Source organism: Alexandromys fortis, unplaced genomic scaffold (genome assembly GCF_014885135.2).
Source record: "Alexandromys fortis isolate MF-2015 unplaced genomic scaffold, M_Fortis_MF-2015_v1.1 scaffold_60, whole genome shotgun sequence".
Lineage (NCBI taxonomy): Eukaryota > Metazoa > Chordata > Mammalia > Rodentia > Cricetidae > Alexandromys > Alexandromys fortis.
This window is the reverse complement of record NW_026067946.1, coordinates 2,697,881-2,721,414: the sequence shown is the minus strand read 5'-3', so window position 1 is coordinate 2,721,414 and position 23,534 is coordinate 2,697,881. Positions and strand designations below refer to the sequence as shown.

Below are 23,534 nucleotides of genomic sequence, written 5' to 3'. Positions count from 1 at the left end.
CTCTAGGCAGCCTATGGGTAGGAGTTTGTGAAATTTCTCCCATCTACACATTTGCATATCAGCTGGTGTTGTCACATGCAGGTCTTGTTGAGGCAACCATATTCCTGAGGTCTCATGGGTGTAGCTTTACTGTCATGCCTAAAAGACAATATCCAGCAGTGGGCTTGCTGGTCGTCTGGCTCTTACAATCTTCCTGCCCCTCTTTCATGATTTTCCCTGAGACTTGGATGTAGTAGTTATGTTGGGCTCTATCAGTTGGGCATGTGGCGGTTTCTCATTCTCTATGTTGACCAGCTGTGGGTCTCTATAATAGTCTCTGACTTTTGCAAAAAGAAAAAAAAAAAGTTTCTTTGCTGATGGGTAAAAGTTACACCTTTTTGTGGGTATAAGGATAAGTATTTAGAATATAATTAGAAATTTATTGGTTTAGAGAAATGACAGAAGTAGGCTCTTGTTAGGGCACAGGACCTCTGTAGACACAGATAGCTGGCCAGAACTGCAGTACTAGGCATAACTTCCTTCCTGTTGACAGGGCCATGCATCTAGTTAGACAGCTGCTGGTTACCTTCAAGAGAAATAGAATTTTTTAACATGAAAATATGCTTTTATAGATTGAAGAAGAAGCAAATGGAGATATTTTTGATATAGAAATTGGTGTGTCAGATCCAGAAAAAGTTGGTGAGTTAATATTTTTTTGTACTTGTTTTGATTAGCTTGTTAGATCCTATAGTTTTCCACTTAAGTATATGGTTGCAGTGTTTTTTCTTTTAAATTTTTTGTGGATTTTATTTTAAAGCATTTAACTCAATTAATTAATTTTGGTGGTACTAAGAATTAAACCCAGGGTCTTACACACAGTAGGCAAGCAGTCTACCTTTTACCTCCTCCAGCCCAGCATTTGAATTGTAGTAATATTCTTTGGCTTTTTCTTTATAGGTGATGGCATGAATGCTTACATGGCATATAGAGTAACCACAAAGGTGAGCTTTTTGCTTCTTCAACGAAATGTCGGCCCCTCCCTCTGTATAGTAGAGAGGATGTGAGTGTAAGGAAGAGCATATGCAGTGACTTAATATAGACCGGGAGGTTAGGCGTGAGCAAAGTAGTTCTAAGGTGACAGAGATGAGGGAATGCTGAGTAGCAATGGGAGGAAGCAGGAAGCTTCCAGACAAAAAGATCTGCTGTGAAAAAGCCCAGAGTTGAGGCATTTTGCTTTCTAGAGTCTCGTCTATAAGTGAATCTGACTGAATTCACATCGTGGATTTTGAGTATTTCATCCTTAGCATACAGGAGAGCTGTTAGAGAGGCTCAGACAAGAGCATGGCACTATGAGATTTTTGTTAGGACAGCTCGGTCTTAACTCAGTGTGAATTGGAGGATCTAGCTGGGCGGTAGTGGTGCGCCCCTTTAATCCCAGCACCTGGGAAGTAGAGGCAGGTGGATCTTTGTGAGTTTGAGGCCAGAGCTAGTTCCAACACAGTCAAAGGTACACAGAGAAACCCTGTCTCTAAAAAAAAAAAAAAAAAAAAAAAAAAAAGAATTGGAGGATCCAGGTCAAGATTTCCAGTTTTTAAAGGATTAAGTCTTGAAACAGAAAGCAAGTCTGTCCTAATGATCTTAGCTTTATACTGAGGGTGTAGCTCAATTAGAGTACCTGCCTAACATGCATGAAGCCCTGGGTTCATTCACCAATATACAGAAAAACCAGGGGAAGTGGTGAACACCTGTGTTTTCAGTACTCAGAAGGGAGGTAGGGGCAGGAGGAGCAGAAAGAAGTTCATAGTGAGTACTAAGCCAGCTCGAGACACACAAACAGCTGCAACAGGGGAGGGCATTGATACTTAATACTGAGAAACAGTTTTGAAAGTAATCAAAATAAATGTTTTTTAATTATGTAGGTGGGACAATCAATAATGTTTGAGTATAAGGCGTGAGGAAGATACTTATTTATAATATAGGAACTTTATAGTTTGAGGTGGGCTAAGTTTTGTTAGTTGATGAAACAAATATGTTTCAGGCTCTGCTGCAAGCAATTGCAAATACCAATAAACAGTAGAGGAAAGTGCTGTCCTTATGGGACTCTTACTCTAACAGGGAAAATTCAGTGAGATTTACGTGGAGCTGCCTCCACCCAAATGGTCTGGGCCACAGGGAAATATTGAAGAATCAGTAGCCTATTCATCGTGAGTTCAAAACTAGCCTAGGTGCTGTATAAACCTGTCTCAAAACCAAAATGGGGAAAATGATTAGCTAAAGTACAGTAGAGAAGGTGTTATAGGTCAAACTTAAAATAAAGCAAGTGTTTTCTAACCTCTTATATTACTTTTAAAAAACTATGTCTTGGGCTGGAGAGATGGCTCAGCGGTTAAGAGCATTGCCTGCTCTTCCAAAGGTCCTGAGTTCAATTCCCAGCAACCACATGGTGGCTCACAATTATCTTTAATGAGGTCTGGTGCACTCTTCCTATATATACAGGCAAAACACTGTATACATAATAAATAAATAAGCAAGTAGAAAATACTGTGACTTCTAGGTCTTTATGCTAGTTAGGGTTTATACCTGTGTGCTTGAGTGAAGTTGGAGCCAAAAGAATCAGCTGATGCCATAAAAAAAAAAAAAAACCTCTGTCTTGAGCCCTAAATTTTAGTTTAGTTGTTGTTGTTGTCTTTAAGCCATACTACGTATTCTGTATTCATTTGCAAAATAGAGCAGACTGTTCTTGTAGTCAATGTGCAGCATTAATTTGTAAATGATCGCTTTCTGTTAACAATGTGAAATACCTGTTCTTCATTTGTAGACTTCCCTTTCTATGTTCAGTAAGAGTGAATTTTCAGTCAAAAGAAGATTCAGTGACTTTCTTGGTTTGCATAGCAAATTAGCAAGCAAATATTTACACATTGGTTACATTGTGCCACCAGCTCCAGAAAAGAGTATAGTAGGTAAGCATAAGTCAGACCATTTCTTTTTACTGTTCCTAATTCCATTTTAGCTGTTCTGGTTTATTTATCCCTTAATCATCCCCAGTCAGGGCTCCTGTCTAGAGGCCCAGGTTTATATGTGCTGTGATGTTCTTGTGTATTCTTTTGTTTTGTTTTGTTTTTTGTTTTTCGAGACAGGGTTTCTCTGTAGCTTTGGAGCCTGTCCTCAAACTAGCTCTTGTAGACCAGACTGGCCTCAAACTCACAGAGATCCGCCTGCCTCTGCCTCCGGAGTGCTGGGATTAAAGGTGTGCACCACCACCGCCTGGCTTCCTTTGTATTCTTGAAGTATGTGTAGCTTGAAATTTTGGTTTATAACCTGGTTGTTGAATATTTGCTTGAAATTGATTAAATTGAAGGAGGTTAGAAGCTAACTTTCTAGGGTCGTTAGAATATCAATTTTATGAGTCCTTTTCTAGTGATACTTAATGTTGTTAAGACGTTAGTGTTTTTGTCTAAGAGCTAGGTGCTATTTGGTGCTCAGCTATATATTGTCCAAAGAGAAGTTCAATTTAACCTTTCTCATATAAAAGCTATTTAAATTCATCTTAGTTTTTTGAGTTCCCAGCCAGATTTAGTGAAAGTCTGCCTGAAATAAAACAAACAAACAAAAAAAATTTCTACTATGATCACCATTAAGGGCTTAGTTAACAAAATTCAAAATTTTTAAAATAAGCAGAAAGCCTTCCTTACGTTTACTATAATTTTTTGCTACTGTGCTTACTGTGTGTGTTGAGGTGTCACTCTTGCCACCATATGCATATGGAGGTCAGGACAGTTTATGGAAGTTGGTGCTCTCCTTCTGTGTGAATCCCTGGGATTGAACTCAAACTAGTCAGGTTTAGCAGAAAGCATCTTCATTTTATATACTCAGCCATCTCTCTGGCCCCCATTATTCCACTTTTAAGACTTAATTCTTGGCTGGGTGGTGGTGATGCACACCTTTAATCCCAACACTTGGGAGGTAGAAGCAAAGGCTGGTGGATCTCATTGAGTTCAAGGCCAGCCTGGTCTACAGAGCGAGTTCCAGGACAGGCTCCAAAGCTACATAGTCTGAACAAACAAATCAATTTTATTTAAGATACAAAAAAATTTATATCTTAAAATTTGTAGGTTATTATCAGTCTGTTTAAGTCCTATATTTTTAATGACCCCCATTTTAATTTTCTTTACATTCAACATTATTACTCTGAATATATATTTAAAATGAATTTTGCTGATCATTAGTTTTATTAAATGTTTGGCTTGAAAAATCATTTTATAATTTATAATTTTGAAACTTGATGCTTTCAAATGAATTTGTTATTTGTTGTATCTTTTTCTTGATCCTTAAATACAAAACTTTCTGGGTTAGGGTTTTTTTCAAGATAAGTTCTCACTGTGTAGCCCCAGTTATCTTAGAACTCTGTAGACCAGGCTGTTCTCAAATCCACAGATCCTCCTGCCTCTGCCTCTGGAGTCCTGGGATTAAAAGCTGCCCCCACCCTTGGATTATTTGTTTTGTGATGGGGACTGAGCTCAGGGACTTCAGCATGCTAGGTGCACAATACTACCAAATTTCTACCATAGACCAAATTTTCTTAAAAAAAAAAAATACTCTATTGTTTCAGAAGTGTCAAATACATTTAAAATGGGTTGAGCTCCTGATCTTCCTATACTTCCCAAGTGTTCAAATTATAGATGTGGACCATCATGCTCAGCTTGCTTGCTTGTTTGCTTGCTTGCTTCCTCCTTCCCTTTCTCTCTTTTGAGACAGTCTTAGTGTGTAGCCCATACTAGCCTGAAATTCATAGTCCACTTACCTCGTTCTCTCAAGTGCTGGGATTATAGGCATCTGCTACCACACTTGTGTAGGTGTGTAGATTTTTAAAGTAGTATATCTTTTACTGAGATGGCAGAGTACAAAGAATAGCTTTCTGGTAAGCTGTAACTGCCACCGAAAGGAAACTGCCTTAGTATATGACTTACCACTTTTAGCAGGACTTCAGCTGAATTAAAAACATGATTCTTCCTAAACTATTAGAAAAGGAGCAGTCTGGCACAAATGTGCATTTTATAACACCAGCACCGGGGAGACTTAGGCAAGAGGATCAGTTGAGACCTTGGCTCTATGAAACAAAGACAAAATGACAAAAACAAGCCGAATGTTGGTGGCACACACCTTTGATAATCCTAGTACTCAGGAGGCAGAGGCAGGCAGATCTCTGTGAGTTGGAGGCCAATCTGGTCTACAGAGTGAGTTCCAGGACAGCCAGAGCTACACAGAGAAACAAACAAAACCAAACAAAAAAAGACAAATGGCAAAACTAGTCATGACAAATAACATGCTAGTTCTGAAGCAGGGAAAGCATTTAGCAAATTCATCAATTATATCTAACACAGTTCATCATTCCATAAAGACTTTTATTGACATTAATTAACTTAGTTTTTTTAAACTACCCATTTTATGTGTTGAAATATAGGCCTGGGGCCTAAGGAGACAACTCAGAAAAGTACTTGCCACTTCTGTAAAGAGCTGGAGTTTGCTTCTCAGGACCACGTTAGGCACCTCACAACTGCATGTAACTTCAGTTCCAGAGGATCTGCTGTCCTCATCTGGCCTCTGCAACACCTATATGCATGTGTACATAATGAAATACACACATACACAGAAGTAAATAATGAAGTCATTTTTAAAAAGAAATGTAGGGAAAAGAATCAAGCTGGGGATCTAGGCCAGAAGTAGAGTTCTTGTCTAGCATTCATAAGACTTTGGGTTTAAGTCTAGGTCTAGGGAGAAAATAATCTTGAAATATCAAAACCATTGTGTTTTTAAAGTGTGAAATATCACAAATAATGAAAATTTTATGTAAGCTTTTTTATAAACTTACTGTATGAGTTCAAACCCCATAAATACAAGTCATGTTGTACTTTGTTTACATGTTCCTGCCATAGATATTTATTCATTAGAGATATTAATACATCATGAGATGTAATTCTTCAAAATGGGTTTCTCTTTAAATAAGATTCCAATTACCAACATAGGGACATTATTATACTTAACTGTATATTATTAAAACATATTGAAGTATATTTTTATTATGAAGATATTATGGCCTGTTTTATTATAATCTAAAAAAATTCTTACGAATTTCTTCCAACTTTTTTGAAGGTATGACCAAGGTCAAAGTAGGTAAAGAAGACTCATCATCCACCGAGTTTGTAGAAAAACGAAGAGCGGCGCTGGAGAGGTAATTCCCAGTCACAGGACCTCTGTTGCCATGCTTCATTAGTCTAGCAGCACGGCACCCGTTTCTGTATCACGTTAGGAGCAGAAAATGTTAGGATTACATCATCACCAAGAGCACTAACAAAATGACTGTAGTTATAAGAGGGAAACATGGAAGCTGTACTTGCAGGATTTGATAGAATGTCTGGGGAAGCTGTGTGTGGTGTACACTTCTGCAATCCCAGTATTCAATAAACTGGCAGAAGGATTTACCGGGCCTGTCCTGGGCTACACAGAAAGACCCGGTCATTTGTATAAATTGATTTTTAAAAATTAGATTTATTTTGATGTGTTTGAGTGCTTTGCCTCATTGTAAACATATATTCCACATGCAAGCCTGGTGCCTGTGGTGTTTAGAAGAGTGGGTTGAACCTCCTGAAACTGGAGTTACAGATGGTTGTGAACCACCATGTGGGAGCTGGGAACCACATCTGGATCTTCTCCAAGAAAAGCAACTGTTTATAATTACTAAGCCATCTCTCCATCCCTAAGTTAATTTTTTATTTGAATAATTATTTGGTATAAGCACTGTTAAACAGTGAAAACTGCATGTGTGTGCCCTCTCATTTTTGTGTACTTCATTTTGACTTTAATGGATAGCAATGTTACATCTTGCTTAATCATTATGTAATTAAGGACTAATTATAAATATATTGTATCTCCCTTTAGAGTATATAACTTTACATGTCCTATAGATTTAAAGACTTGCTTTTCTTCTTTCCTTTTTGAGACAAGTTCTCACTGTGCAGTTCTGGCTGGCCTTGAGCATAGAGATCAGCCTGCCTCTGCCTCCTACAGTACTAGGATCAAAGGCATGCACTTCCATATCTGGCCTAAAACTTACCTTTTTAATGGCAGACTAGAATATTTTCACTCCCAGCTTAACAATACAGCCCGCCGTCCCTCCCTCCCTCCCTCCCTCCCTCCCTCCCTCCCTCCCTCCCTCCCTTCCTCTTTTTATTGATACAGTCCCAGTTGTCCTGAAACTCTCTATGTAGACCAGGCTGGTCACAAACTCACAGAGATCTACTTGCTTTTGCCTCCAGAATGCTAGAATAAAAGGTGTGAATCACAATGCCCCAAATTTCTCCATATCAATTCTCCTTGGTCCTTGGTTCTGATTTGATGAAGACTAAATCTTAATATTACAAGTTCCAGGACAGGCTACAGAGAATACCTGTGTTGGGGGTGGGGGAAGAGAGTACTTGCTCTTGCAGAGGACATGGGTTTGTTCCTGCTACCCACATGATGGCTCACAACTGCATGAGTCCAGCTCTGGCCTCCATGGGTACCAGGCGTATATGTGGCACATGTAGGCACTTACACATACACATAAACTAAAATTTTTTTTAAAAATGGACAAAACCTTTTTATTCTACTTCTTTAAAGTTCTTTTCTCTGAGTTAGGGTCTTATATGTAGATCTAGCTGGTTTAGAACTCTGTAGACCAGTCTGGCCTCAGACTCGCAGAGATTCACCTGCCTCTGCCTCCCAAATTCTGGGATTAAGGTGTGCACCACCACTGCCCTATTCAATTTGTGTAAAATTCTAGATAAATAGGGAGTGCAGACTAATAACAGATACATTGAAGATACCTTTAACCTGGATATTTTTATTCTTTTGTTGAAACCCAAATTTAAAATTGCACTAAAACTGGATCAATTCTACTCTTAAATATAGGTATCTTCAGAGAACAGTGAAGCATCCCACTTTGCTTCAGGATCCTGACTTAAGGCAGTTCTTGGAAAGCTCAGAGGTATTTCTCATTTAAATTGTCTCTCTAATTAGGTATTGTCATAACTAATCCAAGATTAGCCCTTCAGCAAATGATTCGTTCAGTGGAAACAGTGAAACCATGTTTTGGAACTTTGGGTTTTGCTTAACTAAATCACCAGCAAATAATTCCTTTTAGTGATAGAGGATGATGATGAGATCCTTTTTGAAAAATTTAAACTTGATTTAATTAAATAAATTATACATAATTTTACTGTCACTGCTTGAGATTTTTTTTAAAAACTTTGCTAAGTCCCAGAATTTTCTAGACACTCACAAGCTCAGCCCTACCAGCACGGGGAGATTTTTCTCAAGAGCACCTTTGCTCACCAGCAGCTTGTTTGTGCTTGCAGACAGGTGGCCAGTGTTAGAGCCTGGCAATTTCTTAATGTATTTTGACAAACAGCGTTTGTTCTATCTAAATGTAAACGTGCAGAAGAAAAGCAATGGAAAGTCTATTTTTTAAGTTTTCCTTTGAGAATGTACAAGTAGTGCATTTGAGAAATTAGATCTCACTGTTGAAATGTATGAGGGTGAAGAAAATACAGCCTCTTTTCTCTTTGCTTCTCTCTCTCTTCTTTATTTTGGGAGGGGGATCCCTTTTGTGCCCAGTTAAATCTCTAGGCTTTTAACCGGTTTGTTTGCCCTTATTTGTCATTCAATTCCAGCTGCCGAGAGCAGTTAATACACAGGCTCTGAGTGGAGCAGGAATATTGAGGATGGTGAACAAGGCTGCCGACGCTGTCAACAAAATGACAATCAAGATGAATGAATCGGATGCAGTAAGAGCTGATTTTTCGACTTGAATAATGAAATGAATTAATGAGCCCAACAATTGCATTTTAAAGCTGTACAAGCAGAAAATAGGATATTAATTTGCTTATTGAGTTCAGTTCTCAGCTACATCATTTGACCACCATGGTTATATACAGCTAATTTACCGTTCTAAAACAAGAAAGGTAGCTTGCTATTGGTAACCTAATTTACAATGGTTCATTTGTCTTAAATTAGCTCCATTTTTCATTTTTTTTCTTAGTGGTTTGAAGAAAAGCAACAACAATTTGAGAATCTTGACCAGCAACTTCGGAAACTTCATGCCAGTGTTGAAGCCTTGGTTTGTCATAGAAAAGGTCGGTGTGCCTTGTTAAAGTGAATACTCAGCTGTGACTCTGGGAAGGATAAAGCGGTGGTTTGTGCTGGGTGTGGTGCATTAGGAGACTGAAGCAGGACTGCCATGAGTACATAGTGAGACTGTCTCAAGACCGGAAAAAAGAGTATTTTGTTTCAATATCATAACTTTCTGCTGTATTTTGATCTAACTTCTAGTTTAAAATTAGAAAAATCAAAAGCTTATAAAACTTTTAATTTCAAAGTATTATTTATTTAACTCTTGATACATTTATAATTTAATAGATAAAATTGTTTCATTAGTAACTGATTATAATATAAATTTGAGTTTCTAAAATTTATTTATAGGACTCAGATTTATAAAATTTATATATATAGAATTTTATAAATTTATGAGTTCTATAAAATTTATGGGACTCAGATTATAGCTCAGTGGTGGTAGAGTGCTTGTCTAGCATGCATGAGACCTTGTGTTCAATTCCCTGAACCAAGGTGGGGAAAATTAAAAATTGGTATTTACAGATTTTCTTTTCTTTTCTTTTTTTTTTTGTTAAAGATTTATTTATTATGTATACAACATTCTCCCTCGATGTATGCCTGCACGCCAGAGGAGGGCACGAGATTTCAGTATAGATGGCTGTGAGCCACCATGTGGTTGCTGGGAATTGAACTCAGGACCTCCCACTGCTCTTCACCTCTGAGCCATTTCTCCAGCCCCCCCAGATTTTCTTGAAAGTATATTGTGCCTCTATTTCTTGAAAAATTCTATGAATTATTTTGCTTATGTTTCCATAGTATTTAGGAACTGGAGATGTCCCCTACTTTGTAGTGCTTGTTGAACATACAGAAGGCCCTGGGTTTGAGCTCCAGAACTACATAAACCAGGCAGTCTGGAGTTCAGGGCCAGCCTGGGCTAGAGACAGACAAAAATTAAGAAGTCCAAACCATGTTTTTTGGTTTGTTTTTTAACCCACAAATTTTTTTTTGGGGGGGGTTGAAGTTTTGTTTGTTTGACTTTAGGGGTAGGGATATTTTTACTGTCCAAGACTTTTTTTGTTTGTTTGTTTTTTGTTTTTCGAGGCAGGGCTTCTCATTGAAACAGTCTTGGCTATCCCAGAACTCGCTTTGTTCTCGAACTCATAGAGTCTGCCTGCCTCTGTCTCCCGAGTGCTGGGGTTAAAGGTGTGCTCCACCACCGCTGCCCAGTACAAGACTCTTCATCATGGTTGTCTAAAATATTTACTATGTGACAGTGTTTAATGGATTTCAATAAGTAGCAGATTACTTGTATGATAAATATTTTTCTAAGATTTATTTATTTTTATTTTATGTGCATTGGTGTTTTGCCTGCAAGTATATTTGTTTGAGGGTGCCAGATCCCCTGGAACTGGAGTTACAGACAGTTGTGACCTGCCATGTGGGTGCTGGGAATTGAACCTGGGTCCTCTTTAAGAGCAGCCAGTCCTCTTAACTGCTGAGCCATTTCTCCAGCCCCCGTATGATAATTATTTCTATATAATAGTTTATTGTAGCTTTACTGTTTGTATTATGTATCTCTTAGGAAGTGGACTGTATTTTTTAAAAAAGAAACTACAAAGTATGGAACAGTTTTCAGAAAATGTAATTCTTAGTCATTGTCAGTGGCCTTTAAACATCTAATTTTTCATTTGAAAAGGCTTAAAATGGTTATATTAAAAATAATCTAGAAATTGTGATTAGAGAAATTATGTGTTTGAGGCCAGCCAGGACTAAATAATGAGTTCCAGGCTAGCCTTTGTCTCAGAAAAAAAAAAAAAAAAAGTTAGCATCATTGCAAAACAAATAACAAAAAAATGACTTAATTTGATATAAATTGATTTGTGTTTACAAGTTTACCTTGTTTTTCTTTCTTGGTAGATAAGATTCTCATTAAAAACTGAGACATTATTTGCAATGACAAATGTTTAAATGCCAAAGAATATAGTATAGCTTAATTGCGATCTCTTAAAAAAGTATGATTCTTAATTATATATACTTGTATGTGCCAGTGTGTGGGATTACAAACCTGGGTTCTCCAGAACAGCAGTATAAACTCTTAATCTTGGAGCCTTCTCTCCAGCCTCTTTAATTTTTATCTTCATGCTTCTTATATTAGAAACACACTTACCTCTTCAACAGAATGCAGAAGAGAATAAATGAGCACTTTGGGGTCAAAAGGGGTAGGCAGGTTATTAAAATAATTCAAGAATTAGACACAGTTCACCATCTGAAAACATAAGCTATGATTTTTTGGAGGGTTGTGGGGCTATGCTGGGACTGGATGTAAACATAGGCTTGTTCATGCTGGGTGGGTGCTCTGTAGCTGTGACTCCATACAGCAGTGGTGCTTCTGCTAGCATCTATACCCGAAGCACTTATTGACTGTTTCATATTAATTTAAATATTACTAAATTCATGAATATAAAAATAATTTTACTAACAAATACTAAATGCCTTTTTTTTTTTTTAAATTTCAGAACTTTCAGCCAACACAGCTGCCTTTGCTAAGAGTGCTGCCATGCTAGGTAATTCTGAGGATCACACTGCCCTGTCTAGAGCCTTGTCTCAGCTTGCAGAGGTTGAGGAAAAGATAGACCAGTTACATCAAGAACAAGCTTTTGCCGACTTTTACATGTTCTCAGAACTTCTTAGTGACTACATTCGGCTCATTGCTGCAGTGAAAGTAAGCCCCATTCTACAAGCTTTCTTACACTCTTTTGCTTAAGCCATTTGCTTTAGAAGTAATTTAGACTAGACACAGTCTGAATTGTCTGTAATAGTAATACCTGGGGCCAGGCTAGTAAATTCTAGGCCACTCCATATCACACAGCAAGTGCAAGTACGTGGGATGGGTGAGTGTGCGTGCATACACACACAGACAGTTGGTTTTCTATTAGATACACATTTAAGTGTGCAAATATACTGTACCACTATCTAAAAAATAACTTCAAAATGAGTACTTGTAATTTAACATTTTCTTCTCTTATAACATGGATAGTAAAATAAAACAGTTTTTAAGAAGTCTAAGGGCGACTGGACAGATGGCTCAGCAGTTATGAGCACTGGCTGCTCTTCCAGAGGACCTGGGTTCAATCCCCAGCACTTAGATGGTTCACAACTGTCTTTAACTCCAGTTCCAAGGTTTTTGACACCCTCTCACACACATGAAGACAAAACACCAATGAACATTGAAAAAAAAATAGGGCTGGAGAAATGGCTCAGCCAAAAATATAAGAAGCCTACGGAATGCCAAATAAGAAGTGGAAACAGTATACATTTATTTACATATCATATTCAAATTATTCAAATTTTAACTATTTGCATTAATTTGCTCTTTCTAGAAGTAACTAGAGCTGCCTGCCAGGTCTATTTTCATTGGTAAAGTTTGCTAGGCATTTAGAAATAGGATAAATGCCAGGCGGTGGTGATGCCATTAATCAGAGACAGACTGATATCTGTGAGTTCAAGGCCAATCTGGTCTACAAAGCCATCTTGGTGTGTGTGTATGTGAGGGGGCGGGGGAGAAGTAGCATAAAAGTAGGAGAGATTATTGTCTTAATGGTTCAGGAGGTTTTTAGCATGAATTTGGACAATAAAAGGATTTTCTGTCTCTGTACTCAAATGTACAGTCATGTATTTATAGATGAAATGAGACTAAATTAGACCATAGCTCACATTTTAAAGAAACCTATTTCTGAGTGGTTGCAGACAGAATCTAGTTAGAAATTGGTGTTCTGCAAATGCCTTCAGTATTTATACTCTCAAACTGAGCTATCAGCCTGAAATTCCAATATTTTAGAGAACTAATGAGACCATTCTTTCTTGTGCAAGCTAGTATCCATCCATGGAGAGAACACTGGCATACTGCCTATTTATTGATGTTTTGTGAACAGGTTTTTGGTCTCTAGAGGATTCAACATTCCAAATGGTGCTTTTGTAGGGGTGACAAAAATTACCAACTTTATATACTCTTCTATATAACTCTTTATTCTTCTGGTGAGTTTTTTCTTTGGTTTAGAACTGTTAAAGTTTCTAGTGTATTCATTATTGTATTAGGTAGCTTTTATTTTTGTTTTATCTTTTTTAAAATTTTATTTAATTTTATGTTATGGAGGTGTCAGATCTCTTAGAACTGGAGTTACAGACAGTTGTGAGCTGCCATGCTGCTGCTGGGAATTGAACCTGGGTCCTCTGAAAGGGCAGCCAGTGCTCTTAACCACTGAGTCATCTCTCCAGCCTGGCAGCTTTTATTTTTAACATTATCTAGGCCTGGTTTTCAAGACCTGGTAACTTTTTATTGTGTTTTATTTGTATTGTGTGCCCAAGGCTGGCCTTGAACTCCTGATCCTTGTGACAGGACTTCCCAATTGCCCATATTACAAGCATGCACCATCAGATGGTGATTCCCATTTCTGTTTCATCTGTTGATAGTCTCTAGAGAGATGTGAGAGCTGCTATTTAAAACAAACAAACACAAAGATAAGGAGCTAGAGAGATGGTTCTCAATTAAGAGCACTTGCTGAGGAACTGAATTCAGTGCCTAGTACCTCCACTGGATGGCTCACAGCTGCCTGGCTCACATCCAGCTTCAGGGGATCAGGTGCTCTTTCACATGAACAACATGTACAGAAGTAATAATAACTCTTTAAAACACAAAACACAAATGCATAAGAACAAAACCTATGGATCAAAAAGGGAAATTGACAGTGTCTTTGAGGGCATGCTGAGTAGAGAGCTTCCTGGGGAAAGGCCCTATGGCAGGGTGGCCTGCCTGTGCTGACCCTTAGAAAAACCTCTTCCCATGCCTGAAATCTTCTGTTAGACTTCTACATTCTTTGAAATTAGTTATGTTCATGTTTTCCAAAATTCTCTAGAGAATATTGGCATCAACAGATTTGCCACAGTCAGTTGAGCTTGGAAAGAGTTATTTAACTTTTTAATCCAGGGGCACCTAGATTTATATGAAAAAATTCTTTTTTATATTTTTGTTTTTTTGAGAAAGGGGTTTTCTGTAGCTTTGGAGCCTGTCCTGGAACTCGCTTTGTAGACCAGGATGGCCTCAAACTCATAGAGATTCACCTGTCTCTGCCTCCCAAGTGCTGAGATTAAAGGCGTGCGCCACCACCATCCCGGAAAAATTGTTCTTTCATACAAAAATTCTGTCCACTTAATGTATCACAGGTGTATTGAGAAATGCTGAAGTTAGATTGGAGTTACAGAGCTGTGGTCTGGTTTTGTGAAGGCAGATAAAGCTCTTCATCTTCTGAAACGTTGGCCAGGTCAGCTGTCTGAACATAAGAGATAGAGTCATAAGAGCTAGTAACAGGCAGTTAGACTCGCAGGACAATTCAGATAACCGAAAGAACACATTTCCCTCTCCGCTGCCAAGACCCGTAGTTTCTCCAACAGTAGTTCTAATCTCTTAAGATTCTTGAGTGTCTTCATAAAAGACTAGCTATGAACGTACGTGAAGCTAATTTTTGTCCCCATCCCTACTTGTTTTGTCCTTTTGTCAATACATCCCCCAGACCCCTCCTTCCCTTCTCAAAAAGAAGCATACTGTTCTTTTTATTTTTTAGAGAATTTTTTTAACATTTAGTTATACATTTATTATGTATACAATATTCTGTCGGTGTGTATGCCTGCAGGCCAGAAGAGGGCACCAGACCCCATTACTGATGGTTGTGAGCCACCATGTGGTTGCTGGGAATTGAACTCAGGACCTTTGGAAGAGCAGGCAATGCTCTTAACCACTGAGCCATCTCTCCAGCCCCGAGTTATCGTTCTTAACTTTCATAGATATGCCACTTTATTCATTTTTTGATTTTTTTTTTTTCTGAGACAGGGTTTCTCTGTAGCTTTGGAGCCTGTCCTGGTACTAGTTCTGTAGACCAGGCTGGCCTTGAACTCACAGAGATCCTCTTGCCTCTGCTTCCCCAGTGCTGGGATTAAAGGCGTGCGCCACCACCGCTTGGTTTATTTTTGATTTTTAAAATAGCATTTCATATACCTCAGGCTGGCCAAGAAACCTATTGTGATTATAAGTGTGTGCTATCACATCTGCTTAAATAATGCTAGGACTAAACCCATGGCATAGTCAAGCAATTCAAGCTTAATTTTATAAGGTGTTTTGACAACAGCTATTTTGACAAAAAATTCCTAGAAGTAAAATTATTGACCAATGGTTGTATATAGACATGAAACTCAATTTTATTTTATATAACTACCACATGCTCCTTTTGTCTGCCTCATGATGGCTTTCTATTTATAATCAGATTGCTATCTTCCTCTCTCCCCTTTCTTTGTTTCTTTTTTAAGATTTATTTTATGTGTATGAATGTTTTGCTCATATGTATTCATGTTTACTAGGTGTGTGCCTGCTGCCTGGTATCTGTGTAGTCATTAGAGGATATTAGATGCCTGGGAACTGGAGTAGCAGACTGTTGTGAGCCTTGAACTCATGACTCTCTTAGCTTCTGCCTCCCAGTTATTGGGATAATAGGCATGAACCACAACACCCAGCTATATGCTGCTTCTTGATTAAAATATGTTTTAGAATTGAAGTATCTCTGGCATAGTGCCTTTTTATTCACCTAGTTTGTTGATAGCTGTTTCATTTGCTGAGTTAGTAAATAATTAAAATAATGTTAACATACCTCCAACACCAAGCTAGAGAAAATTTCATAGTAGGGTTTTTTCATCTTGTCCCATCCTTTCCCGTTTCTGTTTGTTCATACCCTAGTTGCTCTTATGTGGCTATAGTTCACTTACTTCTTCATTATCTTGATCTTACTCGGACAGAACCCTTGAAGATAAGGGTGATGTTGGTTGACTTGCTCTGGTAGAGTCTCTGTGTCAGTTTCTTCATTTAGCTCTGCCTTCTGACTGTGTTCTTTGGCCCTTTTCACCATGTAGAGGACTCACCTCTTCCCCGTCTTGTTAGGCCTCTTAATTTATTATTTGCTTTTTTTCTCTTAGAGTCAACTATGACATCTGTACTTCACTCTTCACTTCTGTTACTTAGGGTTTCCGTGTGTGTGTGTGTGTGTGTGTGTGTGTGTGTGTGTGTGTGTGTGTGTAAGACTGTCTCACTATGTAGCCAGCCCTGGCTTGCTTAGAACTCACCATATAAACCAAGCTGGTCTCAAATTTAGCAACAATCTTCCTGCCTCTGTCTCATGGTACTGGGATTACAGGGGTAGGTCTGGCCTATTTTATGTTTTTAATTTCCTTTTTCCCCCCAACATTTAAATGTTTCGCATACTGGTCAGTAGAACACTTCTAATGTTTATCAGTAGTTTTTCATTAAATACATCTTTTTTTTTCTTTTAGATCATGCAACTCTTTTACTCTTATTAATCTTATTGGAGGCCACATTTAAAATCCTAAAAGCTAGTGAAATTGCTATTGGCTTGCATATTTTCATTGTCTGTATACTTAAATAGTTGGCTTTATAGATTTAATATTATTATACTTATGTTGTATTGAGAGTTTTTTTACACTGTTAATAGCCTTATGCTATCAATTTACAGGGTGTGTTTGACCATCGGATGAAATGCTGGCAGAAATGGGAAGATGCTCAAATTACTTTGCTCAAAAAACGTGAAACTGAAGCAAAAATGATGGTTGCTAACAAACCAGATAAAATTCAACAAGCTAAAAATGAAATAAGAGAGGTAATTAATATTTTATTTACTCAGATTCTTTGTCATTCATATATGCATAATTTTTCATATTTTTTTCTGAGTCATTCAGCACTTAGCTATTTCTCCATAGTTTATGAATTACGTGATTTAGTTAGAAGTATTTATCTCCAGGAACCTTTGTTTCCTCACATGACTTTGACATGAGTAAAGCACAGAAGGAAGCATCTAAAGTTAACCTTTGCATTTTGTACATCTCTTTTCAAATGGCTCTGTTGTCAGATAGTTACTCATTTGTGTCTAAAATGGTTTTAAAGGTAGACCTACCCACATTTAGTTCTCTGGGCAATATTATCCCCATATATATGTATTATATATGGTATTTTAACAAATTTGTATAAGTTTATTATAATTTATACACTTTTTTTGCCATGCTTCAATAAGGAAATTGAAGAGGTAGGACAACCTTTATATTACTACAAATAAGTACATCTGCTCTTTGCAGAGTATGGACCAGTGTTTTGGTTACATAGTGGGAAAATACCATTTCATTGCTTAAATCTTTATTTTAGCTATTTCATTAGTCACTAGTCATATTCTGTTGTTTCTATACTGAATTTAATGATTATTGATGAGTCTACAGTAGACAGTAAATAGTTCCACTCTTTAAAAAAGTAATCATTTTACCATTACAAATTATTTTAAAGTGTTTGCCATATATTGAAGTATTTCCATGACCATATGACTTGTGATAAACATGTATTATTGGAATTAATATTTTGGTATATTTCGAAATGTGTAAAAATTGAACTTCAGGTCTTTTAATTTATTTGATAGTGAACTCTATACTCAAAATCCCTCCAGGTGTATCTAGTGGGCATTGGTAAGGTGGTTCTTTTATTTGTTGGTTTTGAGATGGGATCTATCCATGTTAGTTGGGATCTAACCTTAGGCCAGTTTGAAATTCACAGTTGTTTTTCTCAATGTTAGAATTATAGGCAGGAGCTACCATACCTGGCAGGACATTATAGTTCATTAACTATCTAAGTATTCTAATCTTAAATAAATGTAGCAATGAACTATTAATGGAATTTAATCTGATATGTATCTCTACCACTAGGAGGTGAAATGCACCATTTTTTTGTGTGTATGGGGTGTGCATGTATGCATATGTAATGTGTGTGGGCATATGTGTATGTGCATGGATATACATGTGTGTGCATGCATGTGGAGGCTAGAGTATCATGTTTGCGTATTTTATTCCATCATTCTCCACCTTATGTTTTGAGACACACTGTTTCACTTTAATCCAGAACTTGCTGATTTGACTTGCTTAGCTAGTCAGCTTTCCTCAGAGATCTTTCTGTCTCTGCCTGCAGGGTGCTGGGATTACAGGCAAACTGCCATGCCCATCCAGCATCTACATGGGTACTAGAGATCTAATTCTGGTGATCATGCTTGCACAGCAAGTGCTTCATCCACTGAGTTGTGTCCTCAACTTCTAGATACACCACTGATTGTGTTAGACTGGATTTTCCAATATTGAGATTTCTTGGGTCTTTTAGGCATTTTGGTTAAATTAAATGAGTAATCATGACAGTACAATATTTCTTTCCAGGCAAAAATAAGCATTTCTTTCTCTTGTTTGTTTTCATTAGTGGGAGGCGAAAGTACAACAAGGAGAAAGAGATTTTGAGCAGATCTCTAAAACAATTCGAAAAGAAGTGGGAAGATTTGAGGCATGTATCATAATTCTATACTTTCCTTAATTTTTCTGTAGCTCTGTGGTAAAATTAGATTTAATTTCCTACTAATGTCCTTTTTTAATGTATTGTACTTTTTTAACAGAAAGAAAGAGTGAAAGATTTTAAATCTGTTATCATCAAGTACTTGGAGTCATTAGTACAAACACAGCAACAGGTAAGCTCATTTTTCTTTACAGCTTCTAGGATTTCTTCTAGGATTATTTTAAAGATGATTAATAGGCTTTTAAAATGGAAGGAAAATTAAAGGTAGATTAAAGAAAGGTAGGACAATGAAGGGGAAAATGCTAAAGTAATTGGAAACTAATTTAGGTCTATTTGCCTCTACTGAATAATACACAGAGATATACTATTCCCACAATTAAGCCCTAAAAAGTCAGAGGACCTGGAGAGATAGATCAGATCAGGGTTAAGAACACTTCCTGCTTACAGAGAAAGCATCCACATAGCAGTCACATCCAGTTCCAGTGGATCCAACACCCTCTTCTAGCCTCCCAGAATGCCAAGTGTATATGTGGTACCAAACACTTACACATGAAATCACGTAATAGCTTTTCCCTTATCTTTGAGATAGTCTGTGTATAGACCTCAGGGTAGCCTGGAAATTGCTGTCTTTGTGCCTCAGCCTGCCTAGTGCTGAGGCTGTAAGGGCGCACCATGGCCTCTGACTTTATAGCCCTGGTTTCCTCTCCTTATCAGATTGACAGCTGCAGTAAGCACCCCTAAAACATCTTTCTCCTCTGCAACAGATAGAAACTTAGATGGAAAACTAATTTTTAAAAGATTTTTCTTTGTAGTGTTTGGATAATTTTGTCTTATTTTTTGGTACTTGATTTCTACAACTGGCATTTGTTTCCTTACCTAGGACTATGAGCTTTCATGATACATTAAATAAAGTCTATGAAAGTCTTGCATATACAAATAAATTAATTTAGTGTCCTTAATAGGAATAATTCTTCCATTTAGTTTTAAAATGTTCAGAAATAGAAACCTGTCCATATAATATAGTATGTCTTCAAATTCAAGCCAGGCCCAGTGGTGCAAACCTGTGATACCAGTACCTAGAAGGGGAGTGCACCCTCGGGAGAGCCTGGTCTGCATAGTGAGTTTCAGGCTAACCTGGACTACATAACATAACTTTCAAATGAGCTAATAAAGTTAGATTTTTAAAAATGGAACTGCTGGGTAGTGGTGGCACACCCCTTTAATCCCACTCTAGGGGCAGAGGCAGGTGGATCTCTAAGGACTGCCAGGCCTACACAAAGAAACCCTGTCTTCAAAAAAATCAAAAACCAAACAACAATAACAAAAACCCAAAACCAGCCAAACAAAAAACAAGCAAACAGCCTAAGTCAGATAAACTTAGTTCCAAAGAAGTTGTTTTAATTTAATTTTTTAGTATATAGTCAGTCTGTTTTCCAGTCCCTGTTTTCCTTTGTTACTCAATATTGACTTTTTTCTTCCTTTATTCTTATCCTCTTAACTAGCAATAATATAAAATGTGTATATCCTAGAAATTAGGGTATGTCATTGTTTTATGTTGGAAATGGTCAGTTTTTAACACATAATAGTATGTTTCTCTATAATTTTGCATATATCTAAGAAGTATAAAAATAGATATTGGGGCTGGAGAGATGGCTCAGTGGTTAAGAGCATTGCCTGCTCTTCCAAAGGTCCTGAGTTCGATTCCCGGCAACCACATGGTGGCTCACAACCATCTGGAATGAGGTCTGGTGCCCTCTTCTGGCCTGCAAGCATACACACAGACAAAATATTGTATACATAATAAATAAATATTTAAAAAAAAATAGATATTATGTTGCTTACAGTGGAATCTGTAATTACTTAGGAGTAATGTTTAAATAGGTCATTTATTAATTCTGTTGATAAGACATCTGGTGAGGAAATGATCCATTTAAGAACCATATGTAGTCAGGCTTCGTGATGAACACCCATAATCCAGCACAGTGAGGCACAGGCAGAAGGACTGCCACAAAACCAGGGCCAGACAGTTCTACACAGAAGAGAGAGAGAGCCTGTCTTCTTTCAGACAGGCCATTGAAAAACAACGCAAAACCCACACACAGGCTGGTGTTCTGCACCCATAATCCCAGTACTGGGGTGGCTGAGGCATGAAAACCTGAAGCTTAAGGCCAACTTGAGCTAACAGTGAGACCCTTTCCCAAACAAGTAAGAACAGGTGATCCCATTAGTACATACAGTTATATACATATATAAATTAAAAAGACTAAATTAGAGTTAGCTGTTTATGTATATTTCTTAAAAGAATATATGCACTAAAATAACAAATATAATGAAATTATCTTTTTATTATCGCCCACAGCTGATAAAGTACTGGGAGGCATTCCTACCTGAAGCTAAAGCCATTGCCTAGCGATAACGTTATCCCTGTTAAGGAGACATTGGATTCCTCAGTGAGATCATCTAGAAACCATCTAAATAAACCACTATATATTTTATGAATTACATGTGGTTTTTTATATATAAAGACATAGGCGCTGACATTTTATCATCAGCTGCATGTCCTGACCCTCTTTGAATTCAGTGGACTGTGGCATGACATTCTGCAGTATTTTGCTGAATTGAACACTATTGTGTCTTAAATAATTGCACTAAAAGGTGCACCGCAAGGCCAGAACATTTTACAATCTTTTTTCTTTTATCTTCTGTATTATGTTTACCCTCATTGTGAAGCAAATTAGCAAATGCATTGATTAATGTTCACTTATACATTCCTGTACAGAAATTATGATTTTGTGATTATAATAATAAAATGATATTACTTGTGAAATATTAGTAATAAATTATTTGAGTAAACATGTTAGGGATCTTTTTAATAAGAAGAAATACTTCTAAATATATATATATTTTACATATATATATATATAGTTAAGACTGTCATTCCTTAAATGTTTTAACTGATAGGAAATGCCAAGTTCTTACATTGAATAGCTAAATGAGTTTATAAATTGGCTTATAAAACAACCATAAATCAGGGAGCAGTTATCTTGGTCATTTTAGGTAAAGAAGAGAATATTATAAATGCCCAGTTTAAAGAGTCAGGACAGGTTGAGCATGCAATCATGCCTGTAATCCCAGCACTTGGAAAAGCTGGAATAAGTGGATCATTGCAAGTTCAAGGCCAGTCTGGGCTAGAAAGTCAAAGGATGGTATCTGTGTTTCAGTCATATATGTCATGTATTTCTTTTTTCTTTTTTTAACGCATATGATTATCTTCAAATATTTTATTGTTGCCTCTTTCTATTTCAAACTAAAAGTAGGTCAAATGTAGTCATGATTGATAAAGAATTGGTGCCATATTAAAACACCATGGTTTGACGAGTAGCCAAGGATAGCAAAAACAAATCTGAAGGAAAACGACATGTGCTGTGTCATTGGCAGTCTTCTCACAGTTCCTGCATGCCCTGTTTAGATGACTGGTATTCAGTGATTAATGATGATGAAGTTATAAGTTATGACTGGCATCATTCATTTTCCCCAATCAGGTAACAGAAATAGACTGTTATAGAGGTGTGTAAACTTGAGCCGGGCGATGGTGGCGCACACCTTTAATCCCAGCACTCGGGAGGCGGAGGCAGGTGGATCTCTGTGAGTTCGAGACGAGCCTGGTCTACAGAGCTAGTTCCAGGACAGGCTCCAAAGCCACAGAGAAACCCTGTCTCGAAAAACAAAAAAACAAAAAACAAAAAAAAAAAGAGGTGTGTAAACTTGGCCAATTAGATTGCATTGTTTTTGGCCATCTACAAAGCCAGTATCTTAAGAGCATAGCATGAGGAAAAGGAAGGTACATGGAGGGAAGGCAATGACACAATCCTTTGGACTTCTCTAAGATTCCATGTTCAACATGCTGCTCATGTGGCCAATAATTGTCAACTTGTCACAGGGTCCTGGAATGGTGAGCTTGTTTGTAGCATCTTCCAGCTAAACACTAAAGTACCTGGCTGACTCCCACTGTCTTGTGCTTGTTCATTGGTATTCTAAGCATGCTGGAATAGTTAGCAGTAGAACTTCAGGCGGGTCAGCAGACTTTCAGCACCACCACCTCGCCACTTTGCATATGCTGAATGACTTTGGGTTGCATATAAATCATAGCTTGGTTCTCTTGACACTTGTTTGTGGAGAGTAAAGGCATGTCACATGACATCCTGCTTTAGATGATGTTATGTAGCCCAGGTTGGCATCATTTCCTGTGTAGCTGAGGCTGACCCTAGACTAATTTTGTGTGTGTGTGCCTCAAGTGCTGAGATAGACATGTGCCACCATGCCCAGCTTGTAATATCTCAGACTGGTGTGATAACACACACCTGAAATCCCAGCATCTGGTCAAGATCCAGTCTTAAAGACCCCCCCCCCCACTTCTCTCTCTCTTTTTAATTGCAGGGAATCAAATTCAAGGTCTCACATGCTTGATAAGTTAGCATTCTATCACTGAGCTACAGCCCTAGCAAAAAGGGTTTGAATTTCAGTTTTTAAAACTATTTTCAACCATTCAGCTTGTATTTTACATACTGATCTGGATCTCTGTTAGGGGTGGCCCTTGAATGCATAGAGCCTTGGGTTTGATCCCAGCACCCCATGAATTGGAGAAGGTGGCAGAGAACTCATCAGGTGGAGACAGGAGAATCAGAAGTTCAAGGCCATGTTTCACCCCCACGGCCCATCTTCCTGTTCTGATTCCCAGATACACAACATTCCCCCTTCTATGCTCACGTCTTTTTCAATCTGGATTTTGAATGCCAGAGAGTGTGTGTATTTATCTTTACAGTCTGACAGTTCACTTATCGTGATGCTCTCCAGCTCTATCCATTTTCCTGCAAGCAGCACAAATTCATCTTCCTTCCTGGATGGCTAATACTGTGTTTTGTTTATACCACATTGTCTTTCTTCCTTCACATCAATGGGTACCTGGGCTGGTTAACTA

At 37.7% G+C, this 23,534-nt stretch overlaps 1 protein-coding gene across 2 annotated transcripts in view; it reads left to right on the top strand.

The window, feature by feature from the left end:
- Snx2 (sorting nexin 2) overlaps positions 1-21,383 on the top strand; it is a 40,185-nt gene extending 18,802 nt beyond the window's left edge. For both annotated transcript variants that reach the window (XM_050149298.1, XM_050149300.1), the window contains 12 exons: positions 612-678; positions 937-980; positions 2,798-2,939; positions 6,130-6,208; positions 7,927-8,002; positions 8,688-8,801; positions 9,056-9,149; positions 11,643-11,848; positions 16,698-16,841; positions 18,467-18,547; positions 18,657-18,728; positions 20,916-21,383. In XM_050149298.1, coding sequence (XP_050005255.1) covers positions 612-678; positions 937-980; positions 2,798-2,939; positions 6,130-6,208; positions 7,927-8,002; positions 8,688-8,801; positions 9,056-9,149; positions 11,643-11,848; positions 16,698-16,841; positions 18,467-18,547; positions 18,657-18,728; positions 20,916-20,966 — 1,170 coding nt within the window. In that variant the 3' untranslated portion in view covers positions 20,967-21,383. The remainder of the gene's footprint in view (positions 1-611; positions 679-936; positions 981-2,797; positions 2,940-6,129; positions 6,209-7,926; positions 8,003-8,687; positions 8,802-9,055; positions 9,150-11,642; positions 11,849-16,697; positions 16,842-18,466; positions 18,548-18,656; positions 18,729-20,915) is intronic.
- Positions 21,384-23,534: the final 2,151 nt, after the last annotated feature.